The sequence below is a fragment of the Sesamum indicum genome, linkage group LG2 (genome assembly GCF_000512975.1).
Source record: "Sesamum indicum cultivar Zhongzhi No. 13 linkage group LG2, S_indicum_v1.0, whole genome shotgun sequence".
NCBI classification, from domain to species: domain Eukaryota; kingdom Viridiplantae; phylum Streptophyta; class Magnoliopsida; order Lamiales; family Pedaliaceae; genus Sesamum; species Sesamum indicum.
Window position 1 is genome coordinate 17757638 of NC_026146.1, and position 24682 is coordinate 17782319.

Here is a 24682-nt window from a genome sequence, read left to right on the forward strand (position 1 = left end):
GGGGGATTCAAAGCTGGAAACAAGAAAACAAAAGACAGGGCCCTCTACCCTGCAAAATTCACACCTGGTATATACATATATGTGTATGTGTCTGAAAGTTAGCAGTTGTGGTGTGGAATTGATCTCAAAAGGTGATCCGGAAGGAACTTTTGATGTTTGTACGAAACCAAAAGGCATCGCATAGCCTCATACTTGTGCAGGATCTTCTTGTCCATGCCCTACTGGATTACTATCTACTTTTACTTCCTTTTGGGTTATATCGAATATTTCCACCTTAATCAAAAATTCATCTTATTACAATGGAAAGGCATATAAATCATAAGAGACGCTATCCTGGGCTTTCAGAGTTTCATAGGCAACACCACTCATAGCATGTGTAGTAAAGCAATTATTATAGTTCACGCTCACACATTCCGGCATTTCAACACCTAAACTAAAATTGTAACCTTTTGATTGGGCAGATTACATGTTGAAAAGGTACAAGGGCAAGCAAAAGAGAAGATCCAAAACCAGTCTAGTTCTTCTCACTGGGTATTACACTCAAAACTAAGCAAATGTTTGGAAAAAAATTAAACAAACCACTGTTTGTTAAACAGCCATTTCAAGGGTCCTAAACGCAAACCAAGACACTGTAAAAAATTAAAAAATAAAAACAACGCCAAAACTCTATTATAAGACTAGATAAAAAAAAAAACACGGCTGCACAGCGTCAACTCACATGAACAACTCCATAAGCTCTAAGCCTGCAATAATGTGGCAAAGTCAGAGAGTGGCCAAACAATTAGCCTACAATAAGAGTACTTTTTGAAGCAATTAGATATATAGAATCCATGTCGAATGAATGTATCTAAAGTACTTGCCTTGTTGGCAATGTTGTTGGAGAGCCAATCCAGCCCCTCATAAAGGCCCTCTCCAGATGTAGCACAGGTGCTCTGGATGTACCTAGAAAGCAAAGAAAATTGGGTGAAAAACAAGAAATTAGTATATGGAAATACTGATCTCATAAGAACGCAGGTTAAGCATATCTACCAGTGGCGTTGCCTGAGTGAGTGTAGGCCCAGTTTGTCAGTTATTTCAGCAGCATTCATTGCATTTGGAAGATCTTGTTTGTTTGCAAATACAAGTAACACTGCATCTCTCAGTTCATCCTGAAAGAAGTAACCGATAGCCCAACCAAATGGTCAACACCCTCTTTTTATGTCAAAAAATTAATCAAGCAATAATAACCAACATCAACATATCTATTTGCCCATGAAATTTCTTATAGAGACTAAAATCAAACTGAAAAATAGAATAAATTCAAAATGATCACAACAATTTTATTTGCTGATCACATTTGTGTTTCTATGCTCATCATAATGATAAGATATAGGCATAGAAAAGGGATTTATAAGAAAACTACATTTAACTCCAGAAATATAAAAGCATATTCGTTAGGAAATTGTCCTACACTGACCCCAGGCAATATTAGCACATGGGCTGATGAAATATCAAATAGGAAATCTACTCTCGCAGTTGCATTTCTGACATTTCCCCCTCTAATTAGTCTACACAAAAAGGAACCTACATGCATTTCGTTCTCCCATGAAGTAATCATTCCAGCAAGGTGGTGTTTTAGATGAACATGCTAAATAGTGACTCATTTTGTTGCGTAATAACTCTATGTTGTGCATTGTTTTTTTTTATCAAGAACAAAATGAGATGCAAAAATAATTTCTAATGGTAGCTTGAGGGTCATCAAGATGCTAAAATCCCAAGAAAACATAAATTTAATAAATTCATCTGAAATGAATGCAGTATATTAAACAAGTTGATATGTCACCTCTTTATTGATAATACATTCAAAAGGTGAACTCATTAGTTCTTTCCTAACAAGCCATCCACAGACATGAAAAAGCTCAAGAGGATACAGAACGCCCTTACGAGATATTTGATTAGGCTAATACAAAATAAACTATATATTATATAGTCTTCCTTCAAAGCAGGTTTTCTCATAATATTGATTTCTCCAGGCATAGTGGATATTATCTATGCTTTTGAGGACCTATTTCTCATCAAGAAACTAAAATTGTTTTACAAGTGAATCATGAGTTTTCAATTAGAAGTGCATCCTATCCAATTCAAGTTCATGAATGTTGCATAAGAGTGAAGAAACGGAATATCACCTCATTCAACATCCTATGCAATTCATCTCTTGCCTCAACTACACGGTCCCTATCATTGCTATCCACCACGAATATGAGACCTTGGGTGTTCTGGAAATAGTGCCTCCATAATGGACGAATCTGTAAAATGAAATACACAGCATAATTCTCCATAGCATGTATGCAAGTTCATCAAAGACCTAATCAATTCCACCATCCTATGAGGGGAAAATTACCAAGGAGGAGGATGGAGAGATCAAGATTGTTTATATCAATAATTAAAATATAGCCACAGATTAATCATAAGACATAACAAAAGAAAAATTTCTCACCTTGTCTTGACCACCAACATCCCAAACAGTGAAGCTGATGTTTTTGTACTCAACAGTCTCCACATTGAAGCCTGCATACAGATTGTAAGTCCAGAAAAAAAATGAACTTTGGAGAGCAGTTCAACTTTTAATATTCAAATCAAATTAAAACAATATAAGCTAGTACACAAGTAAAAAGAAACAAAGCCAATTGCAGAACTAGGACAGGCATACCAATAGTAGGAATAGTAGTCACAATCTCTCCGAGCTTGAGCTTGTACAGGATCGTAGTCTTACCAGCAGCATCAAGACCAACCATTAGGATGCGCATCTCCTTCTTGGCAAAAAGCCGGCTGAAAAGCTTTGTGAACGTCAACCCCATTTCTCTTTCTTTCTTCTAGTCCCCTGAGTCCATCATAGGCAGCAGACATATCATATAAATATACAGAGAGATGAAACGATGAAAAGGTGTAGTATGACTGCTTTAGAATAAACAGAGAGAAAATTGCAAGTTGCGATGTGCCTGCCTCTGTTCCATACTTAACAATCACGAAATGTAATGTGGAAACAGAAATTTTACACATGGACAAGAGGATACATAACTCAAATATAAGACTCCCATTATATAATGCAACCACAATATAATTACAAAAACAATCCTATTACCTTATCAAATTAACAACATATGAAGGAGCTTTCCAATAAAACTGTTTTTCATTCTGAACACATTTATGATTTAATCACGATAAGAGATACACATACAAATACGAAATGATCCATATTACAATTCCAATCTATACACAAGCATATAAACACCACCTATAACCATACACAATGGCTTCCAAAGACAGGGGCAAAAATTACAACATATATTAGCAGATGATACTATTGGGTGGAATCATGATCTTAGAAACAAAAATTTAGAAATGTAGCAAACAACAATAAATGGAGCTATAAATCAGTTTAGAGATGAAACTCTACTAGATCAAATGTATCTGATGTCTATAAAAAGAATCAGATTCAATGCAACCATAACAAGTACTAACACCGATCTCATCATATTCAGATTCTCAAGACAATAAGTATGAAATACATAAAAGAAATCCATCGGAGTGAATCGATTCAACCACAAAAGTCCAGATCAGATCAGTTCAGATCAATAAGAAAAAGAATAATTCCCAAAAAAACCACAATAGTACATCCTTAAATACATCGAAATCAGCTCATTCGACACCAGATGCTTCTTTCTCCCTAAATCTAATGGAAACTCAATCCCCTCCAAGAGAAATATGAAATGCAACATACAAAAGCAAAAATCCTAATGTCACATATCACACACAAATACATCAATCCGTAACAATCAATAAATTGAAAAAAAAAAAAAAAAAGGTCAAAAAATTCGATCAGAAGTAAAATCACCTCAACAGAAACGAAACCAAACCTCAAAAACATGTAGGTACACAAAACTTATAAACAATCATCAAATACCTTAAGACGACAGATTTAACAAATGGTAGAGAGAGAAAGTATGTGTTATGCGCGTGCGAGAGTGAAATATAGAGATGGCTGAGAATTAAAGGAGACACTAATATCTATTTTTCGGGGAGGATTGAGAACCGTCAAAGCAGTGCTTATTTTATTTTATATTTTTAGAGGCCCTCCACCTACTTCCCGTAATCTTCAGTTATTCCCTAAAACAATGGGGTTACCCGTTACCTTACCCCATGAGAAATGACACTGCTTCCTCTGTAGATCTTTTCCTTCTCGTGTTGACGGACCGTAGATTTCCATTCAGTCAGCAAAGTTATGTAACTTTTTAATCAATTTTTTTCATTTAGCTTGAAACCATCATATTCTATTGAGCCATCAAATATGTCAATACATCATGAAAATTACATTTTTTGTTCCACATCATAGAATGCATTGCACTTTTGATCTCATAATTTATGGGTTTAACACATTTGGTCTAATAGAATAAAAAATTATAGTATTATAGTACACTTGGTGGTCTCATAAGATAAAATTTGTTTATTATTTTTTATTCCAAATGCTACAATTTCTTAGCCTATAAAACTAAACGTATTAAGCCTATAAAGTGTGAGATCAAATGTCCCTCTATCGTGTGGAATCAAAATACAATTTTTCCTTTTCCTTATACATTAATGTAACTAGTAGATAAACCATTTTATAGTGAGCAGGTATGACTTTACCCCTACTTCAATTTTTTAGCTGGAAATGATCATAGTTTGGCCATTGAAGCCTTGACCGACTATCACTATTGACTCAAAGAGTCGATTTGTCTAATGATAAGTTCCGTATTCAAATCCGATCGTGTGACAATTTCTTTTAGGCCAACGGCAGACAAGAACCGCAAACAAAATAATAATAATAATAAATGTCGTTTTTCGAGTGTGGTTTAATGTATTATGAAAAGTGATGAATGGCGGAGGACTGTACAATTAATTTAAGAAAACTTAATTTGTTCAATTTAAAGATACATTAATTATTTTTCAAAAAGAATTGCTCACATTAATTTGATGCGCTCCAACTCTACTTACTTTTTTATTTATTTATTTACAATATAAGTAAAAAGAAATATATATTCTATAGTTGATAGCGTGCACGAATCATTTTTATTACAATGAAATCGCATATCCTTTTCATGGCTGATTGCACATCTACTCAGGAATCCTTTCTGGTTAATGCAGTGGTGTATGAGAACAAGACTATGATTTTATGAGGAGAGAAAGACAAGATTATGGCAAAAGCAGCAATCTTGGAGGAGAATTCATTTAATTCAGAAAAGAAGATCACTAGACAAACTGTGGAGTTGCCAATTTGTCTGTGATTGTAATAACAATAATACTTAGGGACCATATTTTCGCAATCTCCCTACAACTTTATTCTTTCCCACACATTATTTCTCAAATCGGACATCATAAGCACACGCGTACATTTGTTGCTCAAGACAACATCATGGAAGACGAGGAAATCTTGAGAAGTCGGGCTTTCTGCGTTGCAAGTATGCGTTCTTCCCCTCGCTTCCTTCCTCAGATCCATAGAAGAGAAGCGTGGCATCTCCTCCAATTTGCTAGAAACGAAAGAGAAATTGCAAGAAATATTAAGAAACATGTCGTGTAGCTGTTTGTATCCTCAGAAACCGAAATAATGTTAATTTTGGTGGTACCTGAAGTCCAAGATGGCCGTCATCAGCTGCATTGACAGCTGACTTGCACAGACGAACTGCCATTGGGCTGTTCCTATTAATCTCCCGACACCATTTGATTGTCTCCTCTTCAAGCCTCTCCAGCTGAAACAATAGTTTTTGAAGTCATCAAAATTAGTGAGACAGCTTGAATGTTATTTCAGTAGCAGGGAAAATTTAGTATTCTTACAGGAACAACAGTATTGACAAGTCCCATTTTCTCTGCTTCGGCAGCGCTGTAAAACCTCGCCGTAAACCACATTTCACGCGCTCGTTTTGGCCCAACCTATTCAATCAACCACTCACAATTGTAATAAAGAGTCTGGAGGCCATTGTAAATCCCTAAAAAGTTTCAAAAAACTTACCAAACGAGACATGATTGAGGCCCCAAAACCAGCGTCGAAGCTTCCAACCTGCAGTTTGCACAAAACATGTTGAATGATTATGATAAGAAGAAACCATGGAAGTTTTTTTGCTCTGCTTATGTTTTTACACTCGATGCATATAAGGATTTTCCAGTAAAAATTTAGAAGGTTTTCAATCTTCCATCGTCAAAGATAATTATAGTTATTACATGAGCAAGATAGATCATTCACTATGCACAGACAATCAGAAATATACAGAGCAAGATTTACCTTAGGTCCTGTCTGACCAAAAACAGCATTATCTGCTGCAATTGTTAAGTCACAGACCATATGGAGCACATGTCCACCCCCCACAGCATACCCTGCAACCTTTTTATTTATACAAGAAACAAAACACAGTATTTAATGATGATGTCTAAAACTGCAGACACAAAAAACAAAAGGTAAATAAAGCTTACCATTGCTATTACTGGCTTGGGAAGGCGACGAATTTGGACCTGAACGTAGAAATAACGCAACAACAATTTTAAAAATGATATATTTGCACTGCACCGGCGCTTGTGATCAAGTTACAGAAAATTAAAGAGAATTTAATAAATGTACCTGCAGATCTAGAACATTGAGGCGACCAAAGTTATCGTAATCAGCGTAACCTTCCTTGCCTCTGAATGACTGATCTCCTCCACTGCAAAACGCCTTAGTGCCCTGCAGCATATTGTTATATACTGTAAATCATTCGAAAATCCATTTGGCGAACGACTAATTACAACCATTTCAAGCTGTCATGTCTTTTCGTACATAAAAATCTCATACACGAATCCCTTCAAACTAAAAGAGTTTGATCTTGGAAGCTCTCAGAGTCCGAGATTCACCAAGAATGGTCCTGTTGGACCGGTCTTGAGGGCGCTTCCTCTTCAACCGGTCCCGTGTTTTAATCACAATTTGACAGTCATAGTTTTCCCCAAGTCATAAACAGGGATGATGTCTGAATAACAGTTAATCGTCCGAAAAATATTGATTCAACATATTCAATTCCAGCAAAATTGAGGAGAGTTGGGGTCAGATTCAATTGTCTTGTTCTTTCTTTAAATCTACAAGTGGGGCCTCATAACATTAGCATAACAGAGCTTAGTCAGCTTATGGATTTCATTAACCTTTTCCACGAAATATCTTATTCATCTTCACAAACTCATGCACATGAATATTACAGCAACTGCATGATCATAAGGGCTATTTCCCGGACTAACAGTCCTGTTCCTCTCTGTTTCCTACAAACAATTCCAAAACTAAGTTCAAAATAAATTACCTTCCCAGTGAAAATGATAACTCCAATAGAGTTATCATCTCTGGCATCGTTGAATGCACGCATGAGCTCCTTCACCGTCTGAGGCCGGAAAGCGTTTCTCCTCTCCGGCCTGTTAATCGTTATCTGCAGGCACCAAAAGAAAGCCAAATAAGAATTCAGTCGGGACGTATAACCATCAATCAAACATTTGAGCTATTAAGGGTCTAATTATCAGGATCAAGACAGACCTTAGCGATGCCTTCGCCGACAGCTTTTTCATAGATAATGTCAATGAACTCCTTGCCGGATTCATCCAAGGCCGGTTTCCATTCAGGGATGTGGGACGGGACGTCACCGTGCACCCGATGGTATGTGTCGTTGAATTGCGAGCTGCAATTCGACAAGGCAATGCTGGCATTCGAGGTTCCGGCGCCTTGGGCTGGAAGGAGATGGCCGACGAGAGAGGCCATTCTCCTGTTGATTGCCTCGAATTCCTTGCCCGTCATTCCAGCCATTGCTACAAGTCTGCTAATCAGATTTCAACACCTGCTCACAATTTCTATTACAGAGTAGCGTTTACTAGTGCTAATTTATGCTGTGTTGCTACACTGTAGAGTAGTTGTTCATAGTTCGTTGTCCAGACAATTTATACAAGTTAGGGGTGATAAGATAAGCCTACTAGCTACTACTGTAGTAATAATTAATTGCATGAAATTCCGATATTGCCCTTGTTCATCTTTTTCTATTTAGGTTACTCTTCACTTCATCATTATTATAGGGAATATGTTATTTTAATCACTTATGCATTGATCACGCATATTCTTCTTTCTTTGTTTTTCTGTTTTGGTAATTTACACTGCCGCCCCTTTCTTTACTACGATGTAATTACACATTAATTTTTTTTATAGTTCAGAAAGTTATATTTAATACTCTTGACTTGTATTTTTATCTAACAGGTTGAGCCATTTGTCAGTCCAAATTCATCAAAATTGTTGATATTAGTAAAAAAAATTAAATAAAAATCTATATTTACTCTCAACTACTGACATATTAAAGACAAATAAATATATTCTAACCAAACTGTCCTTACATGTTTTCACTCGATAATGTAAGTGAGGAAGTATATCGTCACCCTTATAAAGATACTTTGGCCTGAAAAGATTAATTTATTATGTAACCTTCAATAAGTGCTTGAAAAATCAATCGGAATAAATATGAATTTTGTTTCAGCATTTTTGCTAATATTCACAAATTTGGTGAATTTTGAGTAATTGAAAGATCGATTTTTTAGATAGAAACAAACACCAAAAATACTAAATGTAAATTCTCATATCACATAAAATCCATATATAATTACATCAAAATTCAAAGAACGACACTAAAATTATCTCTTTTTCCCCCCTAATTAAACAAAACAAATATCAATCTCACTTTACGAAATATTCCCCCCAATTTCCTTTGATGAGAAAAGAAAATTTTAAAATTGATTTTTCAACTCCCAAAAACTTGAACTGCTGACCTATTTCTCATAAGAATAAAGTCTTCCATTTCGTTCCAAATTTCCATTATTACTTGTACACGATTAATGCTCTTTTGTCAAAATATACTTTTGTTTTTTAATCTTTTTTCTTACTTGTGCACTATTGTTCTTCTCTCACAATATATTTATTGTAAATCAACTTTGTTTCTTACTTGTGCACAATCGTTCTTTTGTCAAAGTACAACCACCTTCAAAGTAGTCGAATTTGAACATATAATTTTATGTTGTCTGGTCAAATTTATTCAGTAGCTGGAGCTGCGGTACTCTTGGCTTAATCAATATAACTCTCCGTAGCTGGAACGGCACAGAAAGTTTTACTTAATCAAAGCATGAAGGTTGCTATATATTTGGGGCGTACAGTCACCAGATTTTACGAACAAGTTTGAAATCACATTAAATGTGAAGTATTTATTTCATTTTATATAAATTATTGTAATTTATTTATAATTATATTAAATAAAAAATTATTATAATTTATTGTCTATTATTTTTAATATATTAATATAATAATTAAATCGATTTATATTATGGTGAAAAAATAAAAAAAAAAGTCATGAGTCACGATGGATGATATAAAAATATTATTATGGCTAACGTAACCACATGGGTCGCCTTAGAAGCCTTATTATTAATGGGGAAACTGTCCCAGTATCATTGACTATTTCATTAAATTTCAATTGTTAAGCAGCAGCCTCCGACAGATTCGCCCAACTTCCAATATTTTTGTAGCAATTTGATGTCCTGACAACTTGGCTTGTTGAATTATTGGTTTAAATAACCAAATAGATCCACCAACTCTTTTTTCATTTCTGATTTGTTGGCTAAATTACACTTCTCGTCACTATATTGGCCCCAAAATTGATTTTGGTACTTAATTACGTTTTTTTATCAATCATTAGAATTGAATTTAAAATTAATACGGCCAAGCCGTGTAACACATGGGAAGGAGATTGAATAGTAGCTCATCCTCTCTGGGAGCATCAACTTCTCACCATAACTTGATGTATTATTATATTATATTTTTTTATTTATATGAATTATGTTTATTTTTTGTATAATTACAAAATTACTCATAACAGTCAAAATATAATAGTAGTTTATGCAATATTGCTGACGTTTTTGTGGAATGTATGTAATTTTTCAAGAAATAGTAGATAGTTTATTTACATGATATTGATATTTCTGATGAATGTGTGTAATTTTTAAAAAATACATGAATGATTTGAATAAATAAACTATAAATTAGAGGATATAATTGTAATTGTCCGAGTAGAAAATTGAGTAATCCTAGTTACCTGGTAGAGCCGCAATTTGAATGGAGGGCCAATTTCTTTAAATTCAATTGATTTGGGACCTCTAGTCATAGGCATGATGCCATGAACTAGCAAAAGAGTGGGTTTGCTGAGGAGACCGTTTTAATGAGCCGTATTTAGCAACACTGTTCTTCCACACGGCCTGCTCGGGTTGAGTAATACGGTCCTCTGTCTCTAACTTTGTTACCTTTAATTTTAATAATTGAATAAAAAAACACAATAATTTGTAAAAGATTAGGGATCAAAATCATGACTAGAAAAGATTAGGGATCAAAATTAATTCTGGGGCAAATTTTAGGGACCAAAACTGCAATTTACCTTGGTTTGTGAAAACTAATCCTATAAGAAAGTAATGGCTAAATTGGGAGAGAGAGGGTTGCCCGCAATTAATTAATCTAGGCTCAAAGATAAAGAAAAAGAGAACGTAGGTTTAGCACATAAATCAGAAACCACCCCACTCAAACTTACATATGCCCGCATACAATATAATTTATACTTTTATAAAACATAATTTTTTCTTGTATCAATTTTTCAATATTAAAATTTACCCTTTATTTCATTTATTTTCTTTAAAAATCTTTGGTCAAATTAGTAATTTATTATTTTTTTAACAATCTCACAATTATATTTTTTTTTCTATTAACTACCCACTACTCCACCTTTCTCCATCACCTATTTCTCCACATTTATTACAATTTGTAATTATAATTTATCATAGAGCAAGTGTAGTATACTTACAATGTGATTGATCATTTTTTCATGAAATATACATTAATCACACTGTAAACATATTGCACTTATTATATAATTAATTCGAATCCAAAAAATTCGATTTGAATTAGAATTTTTCAATTTGAAATATATTAATGTATCTCAAACTTGAGTAGTAAATAAATACACGTCTTATACATTAGGAGATCTTTTTTTCTTTTGTAATTTTATACGTTTGAAGGTTACATTAAAGATGTATGCCTCAATAGGAAGAGTTACATCCGAGTAAGGTTTTTACTTTTCTTTTTTAAAGTAAAGTTATCAAAATTACTCAGGCAAGTTATCTTTTCCTGCTCTATCTGTCGTTTTACTTTGGTGTTATACGTTAATGTCATTTTTGTATATGTTTGCATGCGTCTACTATTTAAATTACACTTCAACTTAATTATTTTTTTTAAATTTTCAAAAGAAACATATGTTAATCGTACATCGGTATATGATTCTAAATTATGATAGAAAATCTCAAATATGGATAATTGATAGCTTCGGCAGGATTTTGGGCTTGGAGATATCGTGAATTGGGCTCCGAGCGATTAGGATTTGAATCAAATCAAATTGGATGAGCTCACTCAATTAACCTCGATTTGTTTGGGTCATGACGGGTCCTTCCATAGAAAATCCGGACAGGAATATCCTTATTCATGGAACACTTTATACATACTCCGGCACTACCAAACCTCCGCATGTAATCTTATTAAGCAAACACTTGGTATATATTATCTAGTACTGCTAAAAATATTCACTAATCTCCTCACTCTTCACTAACTATGGTGCTAAAAGGGGCCAGCCAAACCATGCCGACCACACAAAAAGAATACGCCACAATATACTACTTCAATCACTATACATACCAAGAATCATCATTCCGTCAATGTCCTCACCAGTACACTCAACAAAAATCACTATCGCCCTGAATTTTGTTGCTCGATGGCTTTCCGACAATTAAACACCCGACGGGAGGAATCATGGGAGAATACAGTTTCCCAAACGTCTGCCAACAAAAGGGGTCGTACATGTGATACTGTTCTTGTTGAGGTTTAAGTTGTATGTTTGTAAGAGTCACATCTGTGCACGGCAGGCTATCGCTGCACGCAAAGTGGACGGGCTTAATAGTGTACGTTCCCCTTATGTTTTCGTAGTTGATCCCTGATAGAGCCACTGCAGATGTCTGATTCTTGCATTTGGTTTTGTCGCAGTAGTATTGATCGATAACGATTGGCAGTTGCACCTCAGACACTTGAATGTTTGAGAATTGAACTCCCTGCACGGACCCTGACCCTCCCTGGAATATGTAGCATTTGTGTTGGCAGTCTGAATTTTTATTGTAAGGTGAGCTTGAAACAGAGTTGTGTTAGAATTTTACCTGCCATGTTTTGATTCTGACTCCATTCATCGTATTATGCATAACAATGTCTCGGACTGTGATATTTGACACACAAGCCTTGGTGTTATCTTTTCCTAGTCCTCCAATGCTTATTCCATGTCCTGGGCCGCAGTTAACATTGTGTATATACACGTTTGTACATCCTGTTTGTATTGATACACAGTCATCCCCTGCAACAAACATCTTTTTCTTAAGAAGCCATACTAAGGCAATATCTTGATTTTTGCTAAGTAGAACTTCGAAACATTATCAAGATTTAAAACCTGTCCAATTTTTTCACAAGCCTGTCTCAGTGTGAACATTTAGTTAGGTTTATGGCTTGTAACACGAGAAATTTGTCTTATTCTTACAGGGCGGATATATGTTATATATTGAACTATTAAGATGATGACAATTCTATGCAAGCTGGGTCCTAGAACATGTGAGCAACAGGTGTATTTACCCAATGAATAATTGATATGGAGTCAGGAGTAAAGTGGCCTCATTTCAAGGGTGTCGCTGATCCATCCCCTCCCCCAACACACACACACACAGATCCATTGTTTTGTCCTAGTGGTCGTACACATAATTCTGTTAGTAGCATTCATAGAAATAACTGATCAGGAGATCGATGTATTACCACAGGCAAGATTGGAACTGCGTATAAGCACATCTTTGGAGTTCTGAAGGTGAATCCCATCTGTATTCGGGCTGTCACCGGGCGATGAGACGCTGAAATTGTATACTGAGACTCCGACGCAATTGTCAAACTTCAGATGGCACTGAGGGCTGTTTTGGATCGTAATCCCGGTTACTGTAACGTTGAAACTTCCGTAGAATCTAAGTGCCTGTTTTTGAAGAATCCAGTTAAATCACGAGCTCTAAAAGAAGTTTGAATTCCAAGAAATTTGCATGGTCCTTACAGTTGGTTTTATGCTTGGCATTTTCCCACCAAGTGAGCTTCTTACCTGCATCATGAAATTCTTGTTAGGACAAGCACAAAAGACAAGTTTGGGTATTTGAAATGTGGACAAGGAAATTACAGGAATTGGAGGCTTTTGTCCAAACGTGCCATTTGACGGGAAAATCAGCTTTGCTTGATCATCCAACGGATCATCATCGTATGGAGCACTTTGCCACCAAACAGCTCCGTTTCCGTCGATCGTGCCGCTTCCCTTGATTGTTAAGCCCACTAGTTTCGTGAACTCAAGCCATTGCAGCAGGCCTGAACCCCAGTGACTCGAGCCTGTCGGGGCAACAATTTTGCCATCTAACTGCGGAAAATTAGCAAACAAATGGGCTTCAATGAATTCACTCACATCTTCAATTGTGTGGACAGGGCCAAACTCGTGACTTTCTTGAATCCTATCGTCTATGTATGGAATTACCTGGAAAACAATGTCATGTTGACAGTAGGGACCAGAAAAGGAAATGGGTCCGACGAGGAATACATGTTTTGCTGGGACATCAATGACCGACGCTTCAACCTTACAAGCAGCAGCCCAAGCAGCTTGGAACGCCTGCAAATTTACCATAGAAACAGGAGTTTTTTAATATTTTATTTCTTTTTCTAATTTGATTTTGCTAATTATTTCTTTTGTTTTTCTCGTGATGATATAATTTAAAATGTTAGGACCAATGGGGCATAGTCAAACATGGTATGAGTTCACATGTTGGGTTTTGTGAAATTTGGAGTTTTACAGCTTAACATCTTGCAGTTGTTAGTTTGTGTGGAACATAAGTTTGGCATCATTGTTGGAATCACCAGAATAAACTGCCGTAGCAAAAATCACTTGAGTGGACCACTTTGTACCTGCACCTTCTCTTGTCTATGCCTTTGGCGCTCATAATTTGTCCCTATTGTGATGCTTTATTTTTACTAAGATGCTAAATAATTAAGTTGTTGGGAAATTTTTCCTTCCAATTAAAAATTGTCATGAGCAACATGTATTATTACATTTGTTATGAAAAATTTATATACCAATCATATAATAAACATGATGTACTATTATATTATTAATTTGGACATCGAACTCAATTTAAACCAAAATTTCCTCAAAACTAGGAAATTCTTGAAACTAACCTTTTAGAATGGATGTAATAAAGATATAAAATTCGAAATTTTCAGCAATTAATGAGAGGAAGGTAATAGGAATTAAATTTCTTGCAAGTAGCATGTGCATTTTTTCAATTGTAATAATGGGGAACCTCAAGTGTGTGAGTGAGAAGAATGTGCAATGATTGAATTAAATGCTGATCAACCATGTTTGACGTAATTTGTCAATTCTTGAAATTTGACCAAGTGAAATTTAAGCAGGTGATTTATGTTTTACCTTAGTGTCATCGGTGCTTCCATCACCTTTGGCTCCAAAATCCAGCACACTCAACACTGTTGGATAAGCTGCTTTACCATCACCTTTCTTTGGCGGTGGAGGGCTTTGTTTAGGTCCGGCGGCCGGTGGCGGCACTGGTGCTGGCGCTTTTGGAGATGGGGTTTTCTGTTTCGGCTTTCCGGCATTGCTATTGTGATGATTGGAACCATATTTTTTCCCTTTCTTCTTGAAGAGGGAAGCAGCGCCGCCGCGGCTCTGCCTCCAATGCCTGCCTACTCTTCTCGCATTGCAAGTCTCAATATGGGAACACCACACAATGAGCACGATTACGATCATGAATGTGAGGTTTTTGAAGCAAAAACCACCCATTTTTCAGCCGAAGAGGGTGGTGGTGGTGGTGGAGGGAGGTGTTGCGGATTTCAGAGGTAGGCAGGGAAGCAGAGGAGGTGGGCTTATCGTTTATATAGGTAGGATCAGTGTAAAGGTAGTGTGAAGCAAACTGTTGAGAGCATGATCAAAGATTAATAATGTCTGATTGTAATTTGTCTTATTACACTCTCCTCTGTATTAATTTGTTTTGTAATTTCCTTTTTGGTTAACTAACTTGTCCAGTTTTAGCATACGAAAGGTTTGTTTTGTAGCCACTGACTCATTCACTTGTACATGCAATTCGAATTGGCTCCTGCCCTCTCAACTCCACCTATTCACCACCCGATTGGACCAGCACACACACACACACCCACCCTACCGCAACACATTAGAACAAAAAATTACGTATTTTATATTAAAAATTGGAAATTCTTACATCGGAATCATTATAAAAGTACATATATAACACAAAAAAATACCTAAAGTGGTAATATACATATTCAGTTATTGTGTAGTCTTTCAAGCGATTCAACAGTTGATATTCATATTTGTTCGTACAAATAAACCATAAATAATAAACAAAGTTGTCTTTTCCAAAGTGTGATATATTATTGCAGAATGGTTTAATACAATTAAAATAAATTTGTAGAATATAATTGCATCCGTATAGTGGGGCTTGTACTTGATCTCTATGCTACCTGGAATGATTATTTAGCAAAAAAGAAAAAAAGAAGGATTGGTGTAATTAATGTGATGTTAGGATGAGGTAGAAAGGGAGGGAAGAAGAGAGAAGACACGTGAATGTGTTGTGTATGGATTGTCAAAGGCACTGATTATAACAGCTCTCTTTATGGTCACATGCATCCTTCACGGGCTTCGCTTTTCTCCTTTGTCTTCTTAACAACCACCAATTATCTGAAACCAAAACCCCCCACCTGTCAAACTAACAAAAATTCTATTCCAAATCAAGGGTGTGGTCCGATTTAAATCAATTATAGGACAAGTATAATATATTTGTGATTTGGTTGATGTATATAGTGAGATCATTATTATTTTGAAATTGGAGTCGAATTAAGCTGTTTGATTATATAATTTATTTGTTCTTTGTATATTTTTATCCATATTTCATGAAACAAAGAGAGAGAGATAGAAATGAGTTATTATATGACATGAGCAATTGCCAATTTCTTAACTCAATTTCATGTCGGATCCATGATGAAAATATTGTACGAACAAGAAGTAGTAGAATTGTTGGAAACGATTGATTGGAATTGGGAATAAAAACCAGACAGAGACGCCCGCCCATGGTTTTCTCTATGTTTCATGCATAATAGTAATAATAATATACAAGTTTGGCAGGGAAGGGTATGGTACTAGCCACAAAATCACAAGTGTCCAACATTATTTATTTCCACCTAACAATAATTTAGCAGCGCCACTTCCCACAAAATCACCCAATCAGAAAGATCACATGTTGTCTTTACCTATTAAATCATGCATGCTCATACACATATATACAGCCTTATAGTTATAAGAAATGAAACTGAATAATTAATTAAATTTATATTTATTTTAAGCACAAAATAATTATTATCTAGGGATATATATATAGTTGAAAAGAAAGATATTACAGTGCAGATTACCTGTAAAACACCTACCCTTTTTCTTGGATTACGCATTATTATGACATAAAATTGATTCCTGGAATGATTTGGTTCCAATTATTGCAACTCTATCAGATCAATTCCTTACATAGAATTTTCATTTCATCACAGATGTGGCTGTGTTTTGATCAGCCTCTGTCAGGTTCACCTCATTTTTCTCACTCTCAAATATTTTTTTACTTTTCAGGATTTGACCTCTCCTCACATATCTTGCCTCTCTCTCTCTCTCTCTCTCTTTCTCTCATACACACAGAGTATGAAAACCAGTTGTTAATCCACATTCTACGGAATCCAAGCCCTTAAACAATTGCCACATCTTCTGTTGGGGTGGGTGGGTTACCCCAATAGTTCTCGTCTAACAGCCCAAGATAATTTGAAATACTTATATATAAATTATGTAAATGAAAAGAAAATAAACAAAAAAAATATAATTGCGCGCCACAATATTGCCCCATCTTATTGTGTTAAATTGTGTCATAAAACACAAAGCGAACTCCGATATTTCTGTCATTAACATCTTTTCAATATCTATTGATATTGTGTAAATATAGGTAAGTAGATACAATACCATCTTATCATTTATCTCTTGATTCTTGTCCAATTATCTTGATGATTTTGTAACCTCAGTTTATTTTTTCTCCTTCCATATAATCTATATATATGAGTGTTTTTCTTCTAGCATTTGATTACTTATAAATTGTAAACCATTATCATTAATTATTGATCATGTAAGAACCAACACATACACAATTATACCATTTCACGCTAGCATGATCAATCACTCGCATTTTTCGTTCCGACCCCAGGAAAAACAATCTTCTTATTGTATACTCAATTGCAATTAATACTGAAAAAGTTATTTAATCATGATAACTCAGGTACTTGGAGGCGATAACTAACTTAACTGAAAGCATTAATTATCATATATTATTACACAGAAAAAGGAAATAAAATCAAGTGGTTTTAATCATTTTTGTTTGAAAATACATGGAATTTTGTGTAATAAATGGAGCGTCGAGGCCATAGGACACACACAGCAAAAAAAGTTGGCTCACGGATCATTCCAGAAGTTGTGCTGAAAGCAACAATTTTCACTGTCCCTAAGCAAATTAATGGCAGTTGTACATGATGTTGTATAGTTACTTGGTAAATATTTATGGTTGTTGTTTGGCATGTGAGAGTTGAGTTGAGTTGAAGTATATATGTTTGTTGTGCACATCCATCCATTCATCCATCATCGCCTTCAGGACCAATCCAAAATCTCTCTTGTCATTATGTGTTTGTTTGTCTTAGGGTTTTGTCAAATGTGTAGCTAATACAGAGCTGTAAGCATTCACGGATTTTTGCTTTCCCTTTTAGGCCCGATAACCTTTTTCTAATTTCTTTCTTTCTTTTGAACTTTTTTCAGTTTTTTCCCCGACCAATCTTGATTTTTATTCTTCCCCATTTCTGTAATACAGTTCGAATCTTCTACTACAAATATTATTGTATCTCATATTTTATTTACTAATAACATATCACGAGTATCAAAAGAAAAAAAGAGAGAGAGAAAAAAAAAAAACATATTATACAGATTGTCCATATTTATTACCGTTTTGTAATAAAAGATGTGAACGGTTTCACGTATCTCAAGTATTACATTCTTATTTAACAATTGATGATCTAATACTTGAATACTAACTCAAGTGAATGGCATAAACCTCTTTGTACACCACTCTGTTTTGATTGGTGCCAATTGTAGCATATGCAAGTTTGGAAATAATTAAAGGTATGTAGCAATGGCGAGTGGACTCACAACAGAAGCACATGATCCGTAGGCTACGGCACTATCTATCACAAGACTCCAGTCTCCAGTGGCAGTGACCTATGCAGGCCACAAATTCAGGCTACCCATTGTGTATGCTTTATGCACACATGTATTTTCTTCTTCCTTCTTAGAACAATGGTCCAAATTTGTACCTGCGATTTTAAGTACTAGAATTTTTTCTTTTACAGAAAAGAAATATGACAAATAACTACGGAAAATGATATGCTTTGATAGTCTAAAGGTTAGCAGAATGGTAGGGGTGTTAATGGGTAGGGTCTTATCTATAGATTAAGACTCAAATTCAGGCTCAATGGGTAGGGTCTTACCTATAGATTAAGACCCAGATTCAGGCTCAATGGGTTGGGTCTTACCTATAGATTAAGTTCTGGACCCAAATCCAAATCCATTGAAAAAACATAGATTGGATCTGAGTAGGATTTCTGCCCATCAACATCCATGTGTCTATGTACCCAATTTAGACCCAAAACGTATCTATTTTTTTTTCAATAGCCAGTTGCCAAAGAAGCAGCAGCTACTTCATGTATCATTGCATACACTAGTCATAACAGCAAAACATGAAGCCATTTATCTCTGATCATCCCATTCTTTCATATTTTATAGAGGATGTACATAGAATTCTCAAGTGAGGATGTAATGGAGGGCTTGTAAAAGTTGTGGGACAGATATCTTTGATCGGGTTTAATTTCATAGTACTTCGGAGTTCAATCTGAACATGAAGATCAACATTATTCTAATGTTTTCTTACGGGAACCAGAAGAACAGAAATATAACCTCCTTGTGGCTCGTGGCTCATTGCAATACATAACTGTATGCATATCATAGAAGGCCTGGAACTCCTTTGGAATGTTGAGCGTATCCTTATCCTGTACTGTCTTTTGGGTTGCTCTAACTCCCCTACTACTACTTCATTAATATAGCATCTGCTCTTTGTTGTGGTAGCTGTAATCGCGCACCTCAATCATACTCTGGCCTATTTCTCTTCTCATCTGTCTTGCTATAGCAATCTCCCGACATTGTCTCATCATCTCAAAATCCCCAATCTGAGAATAAAAATTAGAAGCCTGCAACCAACCAGAAGGGTTCTCCGGCTCAAGGTCCAACAACATTTTGGCAGCTCTCTTTCCTACTTGTTCATTTTTGTGAATGCTGCTACTCCTCAAAATTGAGCTCCAAATCACAGGATCACCGTACCATGGAGTATCTTTGATCAGCTCTTCTGCTTCATCTAGTAAACCGGCACGACTCAGAAGATCAACCATACATGAATAATGCTGCCTCTCTGGATGTATGCCATAATGCGTTTGCATTGAGCAGAAGAGTAATCTTCCCTCTTCTATCAGTCCTGAATGGTTGCAACCCATTAATGCACTCAAAAATGTTACTTTATCAGGTTTTAGACCATTTTGGATCATCGCATCAAGCATTTCAAGGCATTCCATTCCCATACCATTCCGCGCAAGTGCGCTAATTATTGATGTGAAGCAGATGACGTTTGGGAAGGAAAGTTGATTGAAAATCTGGCAGGAAAGTTTAATTTCACTAGATCTAGAGTATGCGTCGATCAGAGAACAAGTGACTGCAATATCAGATTCAAAACCTGATTTTATAGCGCAACAGTGCAGCAAAGAACAGCTAGCTGAGCTGGCAGGAAGAGAGACTGACAGTGCTTTCAGAGTCAAAGAAAGACTAACTTCATCATATCCAATCTTTTCATCTACCATTAGACCAAACAGCTCAATCACATCCTGTATTAGACCACAACTTAGTAAAGATGTCATGAGAGGATTACAGGACTCCAGTGTCCTCTGAGGAATACTGTCAAATATGCTGACTGAGCTCTCAATATCGCCACATTTTCCATACATGTCGATCAGAGCAGACTGAACGAGGAGAGTGTCAATCCCTAATTTCATGAGGCAACAATGAATTTGCTTCCCAAATGATATGTTCTTTGTAGCACTAGATAACTTCAAGAATCCCAAGAATGAACAGACTGACGGTTTCTTACCCCAGAATTGCATTCTTTGGAAGACTTCTAGAGCATCAAATGAATAGCCATTGGCAGCACAAACGGAAACCAAGGAATTCCAAGATATGACATCCTCAGGAGGGATAACCTCAAAAGACTTCCAAGTCTCGATTAAACTCCCACATGCAGAGTAAAAGTCCACCAAAGCATTGGCTACAAACAAATTTGAATTGACTAGCCCTTTCTTGATTACACAACAATGCATCTGCATTCCTTCCTCGAGAAACCTCTCACAACCGCAGCCCCGAATCAAATAGCAAAAGGTGAGCCCATTCGGCTCAATGCCATCCAATGTCATGTCATTATATATTCTTAGCAACTCTCTTGATCGTCCCATTTCATAAACGCCACGCAGCACAACATTCCATGTAGCCAAATTTCTATCTTGCAAGGTACTAAACAATCTCAAAGCAATATCAATGAGGCCCATTTGCAAATAAAGATCGATAAGGGCGGAGCCAATGTATACATTTGGACTAAGCCCAAGAACAATAGCTCTGCTATGAACTACAAGTCCTTCTCTAAACAACCCTGCATAGCTGCAGATACTCAAAACAGTTGAAAACGTAGATGAATTCTCTACAATGCCCTGAAAAACCATTTGACTGTACAAACTAAATGACTCTCTTACAAACCCATAATGATAATACCCTGAAATCATAATGTTCCAAGTGATGACATCTCGTTCGGGCATTTGATCAAACAAGTTGAGGGCAGAACCTAAGGACCCTGATTTCAGTAAGTTATCAATGGCTCGGTTATAGGAATAAATATTAGCATGGTCAATATGTTTGTTATCACAGAGCGTGTGTACTCGAAGAGAAAAGTTGGATAGGAGTAGGGGTTTATGTTTCAGAGCAAACGTTATTGCTCTGGCAAAGGATAGCACTAAGTTTTGGTTTCTCATCAAAGAAAGCTGTGATCCGAAAAAGAACAAAAGGCTAGCTGTTGATATAATAATTGACTGCTTACTCTTTTACGAAGTTTTTCCTTGAATCAAACAGATGTTGTATTTGTTCTCAGAAAAAACTGAACATGAAATGTAAATAAAAAAGAAACAATAATTCAGTTCTCTTTGCTATATTTCCATCAAAGATGCTGTATTTGTTCTTAGAAAAACCAGAACATCCGATGGAAATAAACAAGAAACAATCATTAGCACGTAAAATGCGACTTTATTTAAGACTAAGCATTCGAATCCAGAAAACCAGAAGACTATGAGCAACAACTAGTTACATCCAAGTGATTGAAATCAATAGGTTGACGCTATAGCCTCTAGAAGTTCCACTATGAACTGCATTTGAGTTTTTTCATCGACTCTAGAGAAGGGAGGGATGTGGACAAATAGCGATTTGTGGCCTTTCTGTTCTGCAAACTTGAGGGAGTGGTAGTACACGAAATTGCACACAAATCGGCCTGCATCATTTGATATGTTTGCATCATAGCCCTTCCTCTTCAAGAACTCGAAGATTGCCTCAATGGGGCAAGATGTCTTCAACCGACAAGATAAGATTTAGCACGTCAAGAAAAATGAAGAAAGGTTGCATTCTTATTCTTTCTTTTGTCCAACTAAAACATAATTGAAAGGAAAATGAGTTACCATTCTTGTCTGAGAAATTCCTCCATCACCAAGGATCACGGGAAGTTGCTGAGGAAACAGTTGAGGTTTAGTCAAACTGTCTCAACCTAATGTAAATGAATATTGCAAAACTAACCTGAGGTTGCCATCCAAGCTCATCTGGAGAGCAGAAAGTTGCTTCATTTACTGCTTGACGCTCGAGGGCAAACTTCAATGCCCCCTTACTGACTCCAAGGTGAAGCTAAAACACGAAAACATAATATTTTACAGACTCGAATTCACCCAGCTCTTAGAATACTCCACAATTGAAGTCATTTCTTAATTTCAGTGACGCTTCTGAAATAGTTTGATGGGATACTAATCAAGATATACACAATGTACTTATAAGTTACTCCTGGCAACATCAAGCAATAATTTGCACAAACATTATCTATTGAACAATGACTCACTCGGCATGAGCTTCCAAATGTATCGTGATTTATTCTTCTGCAAGCAAAGGAATTCTGACTTACCCACACAACCTTTTCGTTGCTGGAATTGGTCCTACTGGAGATCCCCGAGTCCAATACCTTGTAGAGCTCGGAAACTGCCCCATCTCCAGCAGTTTCAAGAACAGCACAAGTTCCCAACGTAACACCGGGTGGTAGCCCTCTGCTGTCCACATAATTTTTCAAATTTTTTACAATGGTTTCAGTGGGATTCGCATCAACCCCGTGAAATTTCTTGAACCCAGTCACGTTGATCCTAACTGACTTTGGCCCCTCGGATCCCATCTCCTGTGCAGTGCGCACAGAACTTATGTAATTTCTTATTCTTAATAATAAATACAATTTTCTCTATTTGAGTCTTTTCTCCAATTGGCAAGTTAGAGGAAATCATTAAAAGGAGGGAAAGATACCCTCCATCGGAAACATCAGACAATGACATGCACAAGATGATCAATTGCAAAAATTCTATGCACACTTGAAAGCGAAGTACCTGAGTCTCCAATCTCTGTGCCTTGATCTTCTGAATTTAGGAGCAATGGGAAAGGCGGAGGTTGTTGTGGATGCTTGTTTTGTATTGACGTGAGAGTGAAAACGCCCGTTTTTATTCACTCAGTGACAATTAATTAAACCCCGAATTTTATCTTGTACGTTTTCCCTCGGTGCATATGTTGTCTTCTTGTGACTATCCACCTCAGATGTTCAACAGCTTTTGGCTTACATGGCATGAAAATGGCGTGTACGTGGATTTTCCTGTACCTTATGAAAGGAAAAAGACGAGTTGAAGGGATAACAATACCTAGAAAAAGTCGCCAGAAGAAGTCGATTGTCCTGTACCTTGTAAAAGTTGGCTTCTTTTCCTTCTATTCTGCTGTGTGTTGGTTTCTGTTTGGAGGTCATAAAGCAGAAAAAAATTGATCTTGGGCCAAGACTGTACCTGACCTGAAATCTTCGGCCTGAGTCTACCATAATTGCAAAGAACAATCCTTCTAAGGAACCACATTAAAAGTTAAAGCCCATCAAGCATAGAGGTGCACAATTAATTGAGTCGGCTCGAGAGTTCACATATTTTTTTATAAATATTATTTGAGTACATATTTAATATTATATTAAGTTTATATTAAAAATTTAAAATTATTAATTAATATATCTCTTTTTTTTATACAATAATAAAGTATAATATTTAAGATTAATTGAGTTGACTCGCAAGCTCTATAAGAAAATTAGATGGCCCAAATCACTAAGGCCCAACCCATCACTCCTGGATGGTTGGACCCTTTCAAGGCTGCCTAGCCCAAATGTTGTTATCCACTCTCTGGCGCAGCCCATTCACTCGACCCGCCTTTCTATCTAGTTTGACTCTATATTTTATCCACCCCCTCATTTCTCTATGTCAAAGTTTTTCTTCCCACCATCCTCTTTCTCGTTTTCTTCTTTGGCTATTTAATGGCTACCCTCTATAAATATTCTTCTCATTGCTTCTGGTCAGTCAGTCTACGATCTCTAATCTTCTATTTTCTTTTTCCTCCTGAAAACCCTAAAGCTTCTACAACCTTTGTAGCTTGTGTTATAACCTTTATGGTTGATCTTTTGTCTTTGTGGTCTCCGTTAACTTACCTTAGTAGCTGACCTTAATAGCCTTTGTGGCTAAAGCCTCTATGGCTTAGAAGTGATCAAGCAATCGAGTGTTTAGGTTGTTGGCCTTGGTGACCTTTTCGGTTCCCCTTTTGGATTTGATTTTGAGCTTTCTATTTTGTTCTATGTAATATTTAACTGTTGTAATCTTTTATTCAAAATGTATATATTTTTTGTAACTTGTCGGTATTCTAAAAGGTTTGTAATTTAACAGTTACCAAACCCATTTTCTATTTCTGTAATAGTCCATTACATAGGCGTGATCCTTGAAGTTTGATACCCAAAAAAGCTCATATATATTTTTCTATAAATATTATTTAAAGTACATATTTTAATATTATATCAAATTTATATTCAAAATTCATCATACATTAAAATTATTAGTCATTAATTTTTTATATAATAATAAAATACATATTTTTATTTATATTGTTTAAAGATAAGTTTAAGCAACAATTTAGTA

General features: G+C 35.9%; 5 protein-coding genes across 8 annotated transcripts; all 5 read right to left on the bottom strand.

Moving 5' to 3' along the window:
- On the bottom strand, positions 376 to 4099 carry LOC105156612 (ADP-ribosylation factor 2). Of its 2 annotated transcripts, none has more exons than XM_011072790.2 (7): positions 3944 to 4099; positions 2690 to 2860; positions 2477 to 2547; positions 2166 to 2285; positions 1030 to 1148; positions 861 to 942; positions 376 to 743 (listed from the first exon to the last, which is right to left on the bottom strand). In XM_011072790.2, exons 2-7 carry the CDS (start codon positions 2835 to 2837, stop codon positions 738 to 740), a joined length of 546 nt encoding a protein of 181 aa, XP_011071092.1. In that variant the 5' UTR covers positions 2838 to 2860; positions 3944 to 4099; the 3' UTR covers positions 376 to 737. The 2 variants fall into 2 exon arrangements, with proteins under 2 accessions (XP_011071092.1, XP_011071093.1); XM_011072791.2 differs by lacking the exon at positions 3944 to 4099 and adding an exon at positions 3875 to 3895.
- On the bottom strand, positions 5212 to 7932 carry LOC105156613 (1,4-dihydroxy-2-naphthoyl-CoA synthase, peroxisomal). The gene is made up of 9 exons (XM_011072792.2): positions 7559 to 7932; positions 7332 to 7454; positions 6629 to 6730; positions 6484 to 6522; positions 6296 to 6394; positions 6026 to 6073; positions 5851 to 5946; positions 5643 to 5765; positions 5212 to 5546 (listed from the first exon to the last, which is right to left on the bottom strand). Exons 1-9 carry the CDS (start codon positions 7823 to 7825, stop codon positions 5430 to 5432), a joined length of 1014 nt encoding a protein of 337 aa, XP_011071094.1. The 5' UTR covers positions 7826 to 7932; the 3' UTR covers positions 5212 to 5429.
- LOC105156614 (polygalacturonase At1g48100) lies at positions 11546 to 15078 on the bottom strand. The gene is made up of 7 exons (XM_011072793.2): positions 14631 to 15078; positions 13686 to 13817; positions 13341 to 13571; positions 13221 to 13265; positions 12938 to 13145; positions 12298 to 12488; positions 11546 to 12216 (listed from the first exon to the last, which is right to left on the bottom strand). Exons 1-7 carry the CDS (start codon positions 14997 to 14999, stop codon positions 11824 to 11826), a joined length of 1569 nt encoding a protein of 522 aa, XP_011071095.1. The 5' UTR covers positions 15000 to 15078; the 3' UTR covers positions 11546 to 11823.
- On the bottom strand, positions 19139 to 21453 carry LOC105156771 (pentatricopeptide repeat-containing protein At2g13600). Its single transcript, XM_011072988.2, has one exon. It carries the CDS (start codon positions 21425 to 21427, stop codon positions 19400 to 19402), a length of 2028 nt encoding a protein of 675 aa, XP_011071290.1. The 5' UTR covers positions 21428 to 21453; the 3' UTR covers positions 19139 to 19399.
- On the bottom strand, positions 21676 to 23450 carry LOC105156616 (pyrrolidone-carboxylate peptidase). Of its 3 annotated transcripts, XM_011072794.2 has the most exons (6): positions 23422 to 23450; positions 23078 to 23343; positions 22549 to 22875; positions 22236 to 22340; positions 22121 to 22168; positions 21676 to 22012 (listed from the first exon to the last, which is right to left on the bottom strand). In XM_011072794.2, exons 3-6 carry the CDS (start codon positions 22870 to 22872, stop codon positions 21773 to 21775), a joined length of 717 nt encoding a protein of 238 aa, XP_011071096.1. In that variant the 5' UTR covers positions 22873 to 22875; positions 23078 to 23343; positions 23422 to 23450; the 3' UTR covers positions 21676 to 21772. The 3 variants fall into 3 exon arrangements, with proteins under 3 accessions (XP_011071096.1, XP_020554364.1, XP_020554371.1); XM_020698705.1 differs by lacking the exon at positions 23422 to 23450 and having other exon boundaries at positions 23078 to 23389; XM_020698712.1 differs by lacking the exon at positions 23422 to 23450 and having other exon boundaries at positions 22612 to 22875; positions 23078 to 23378.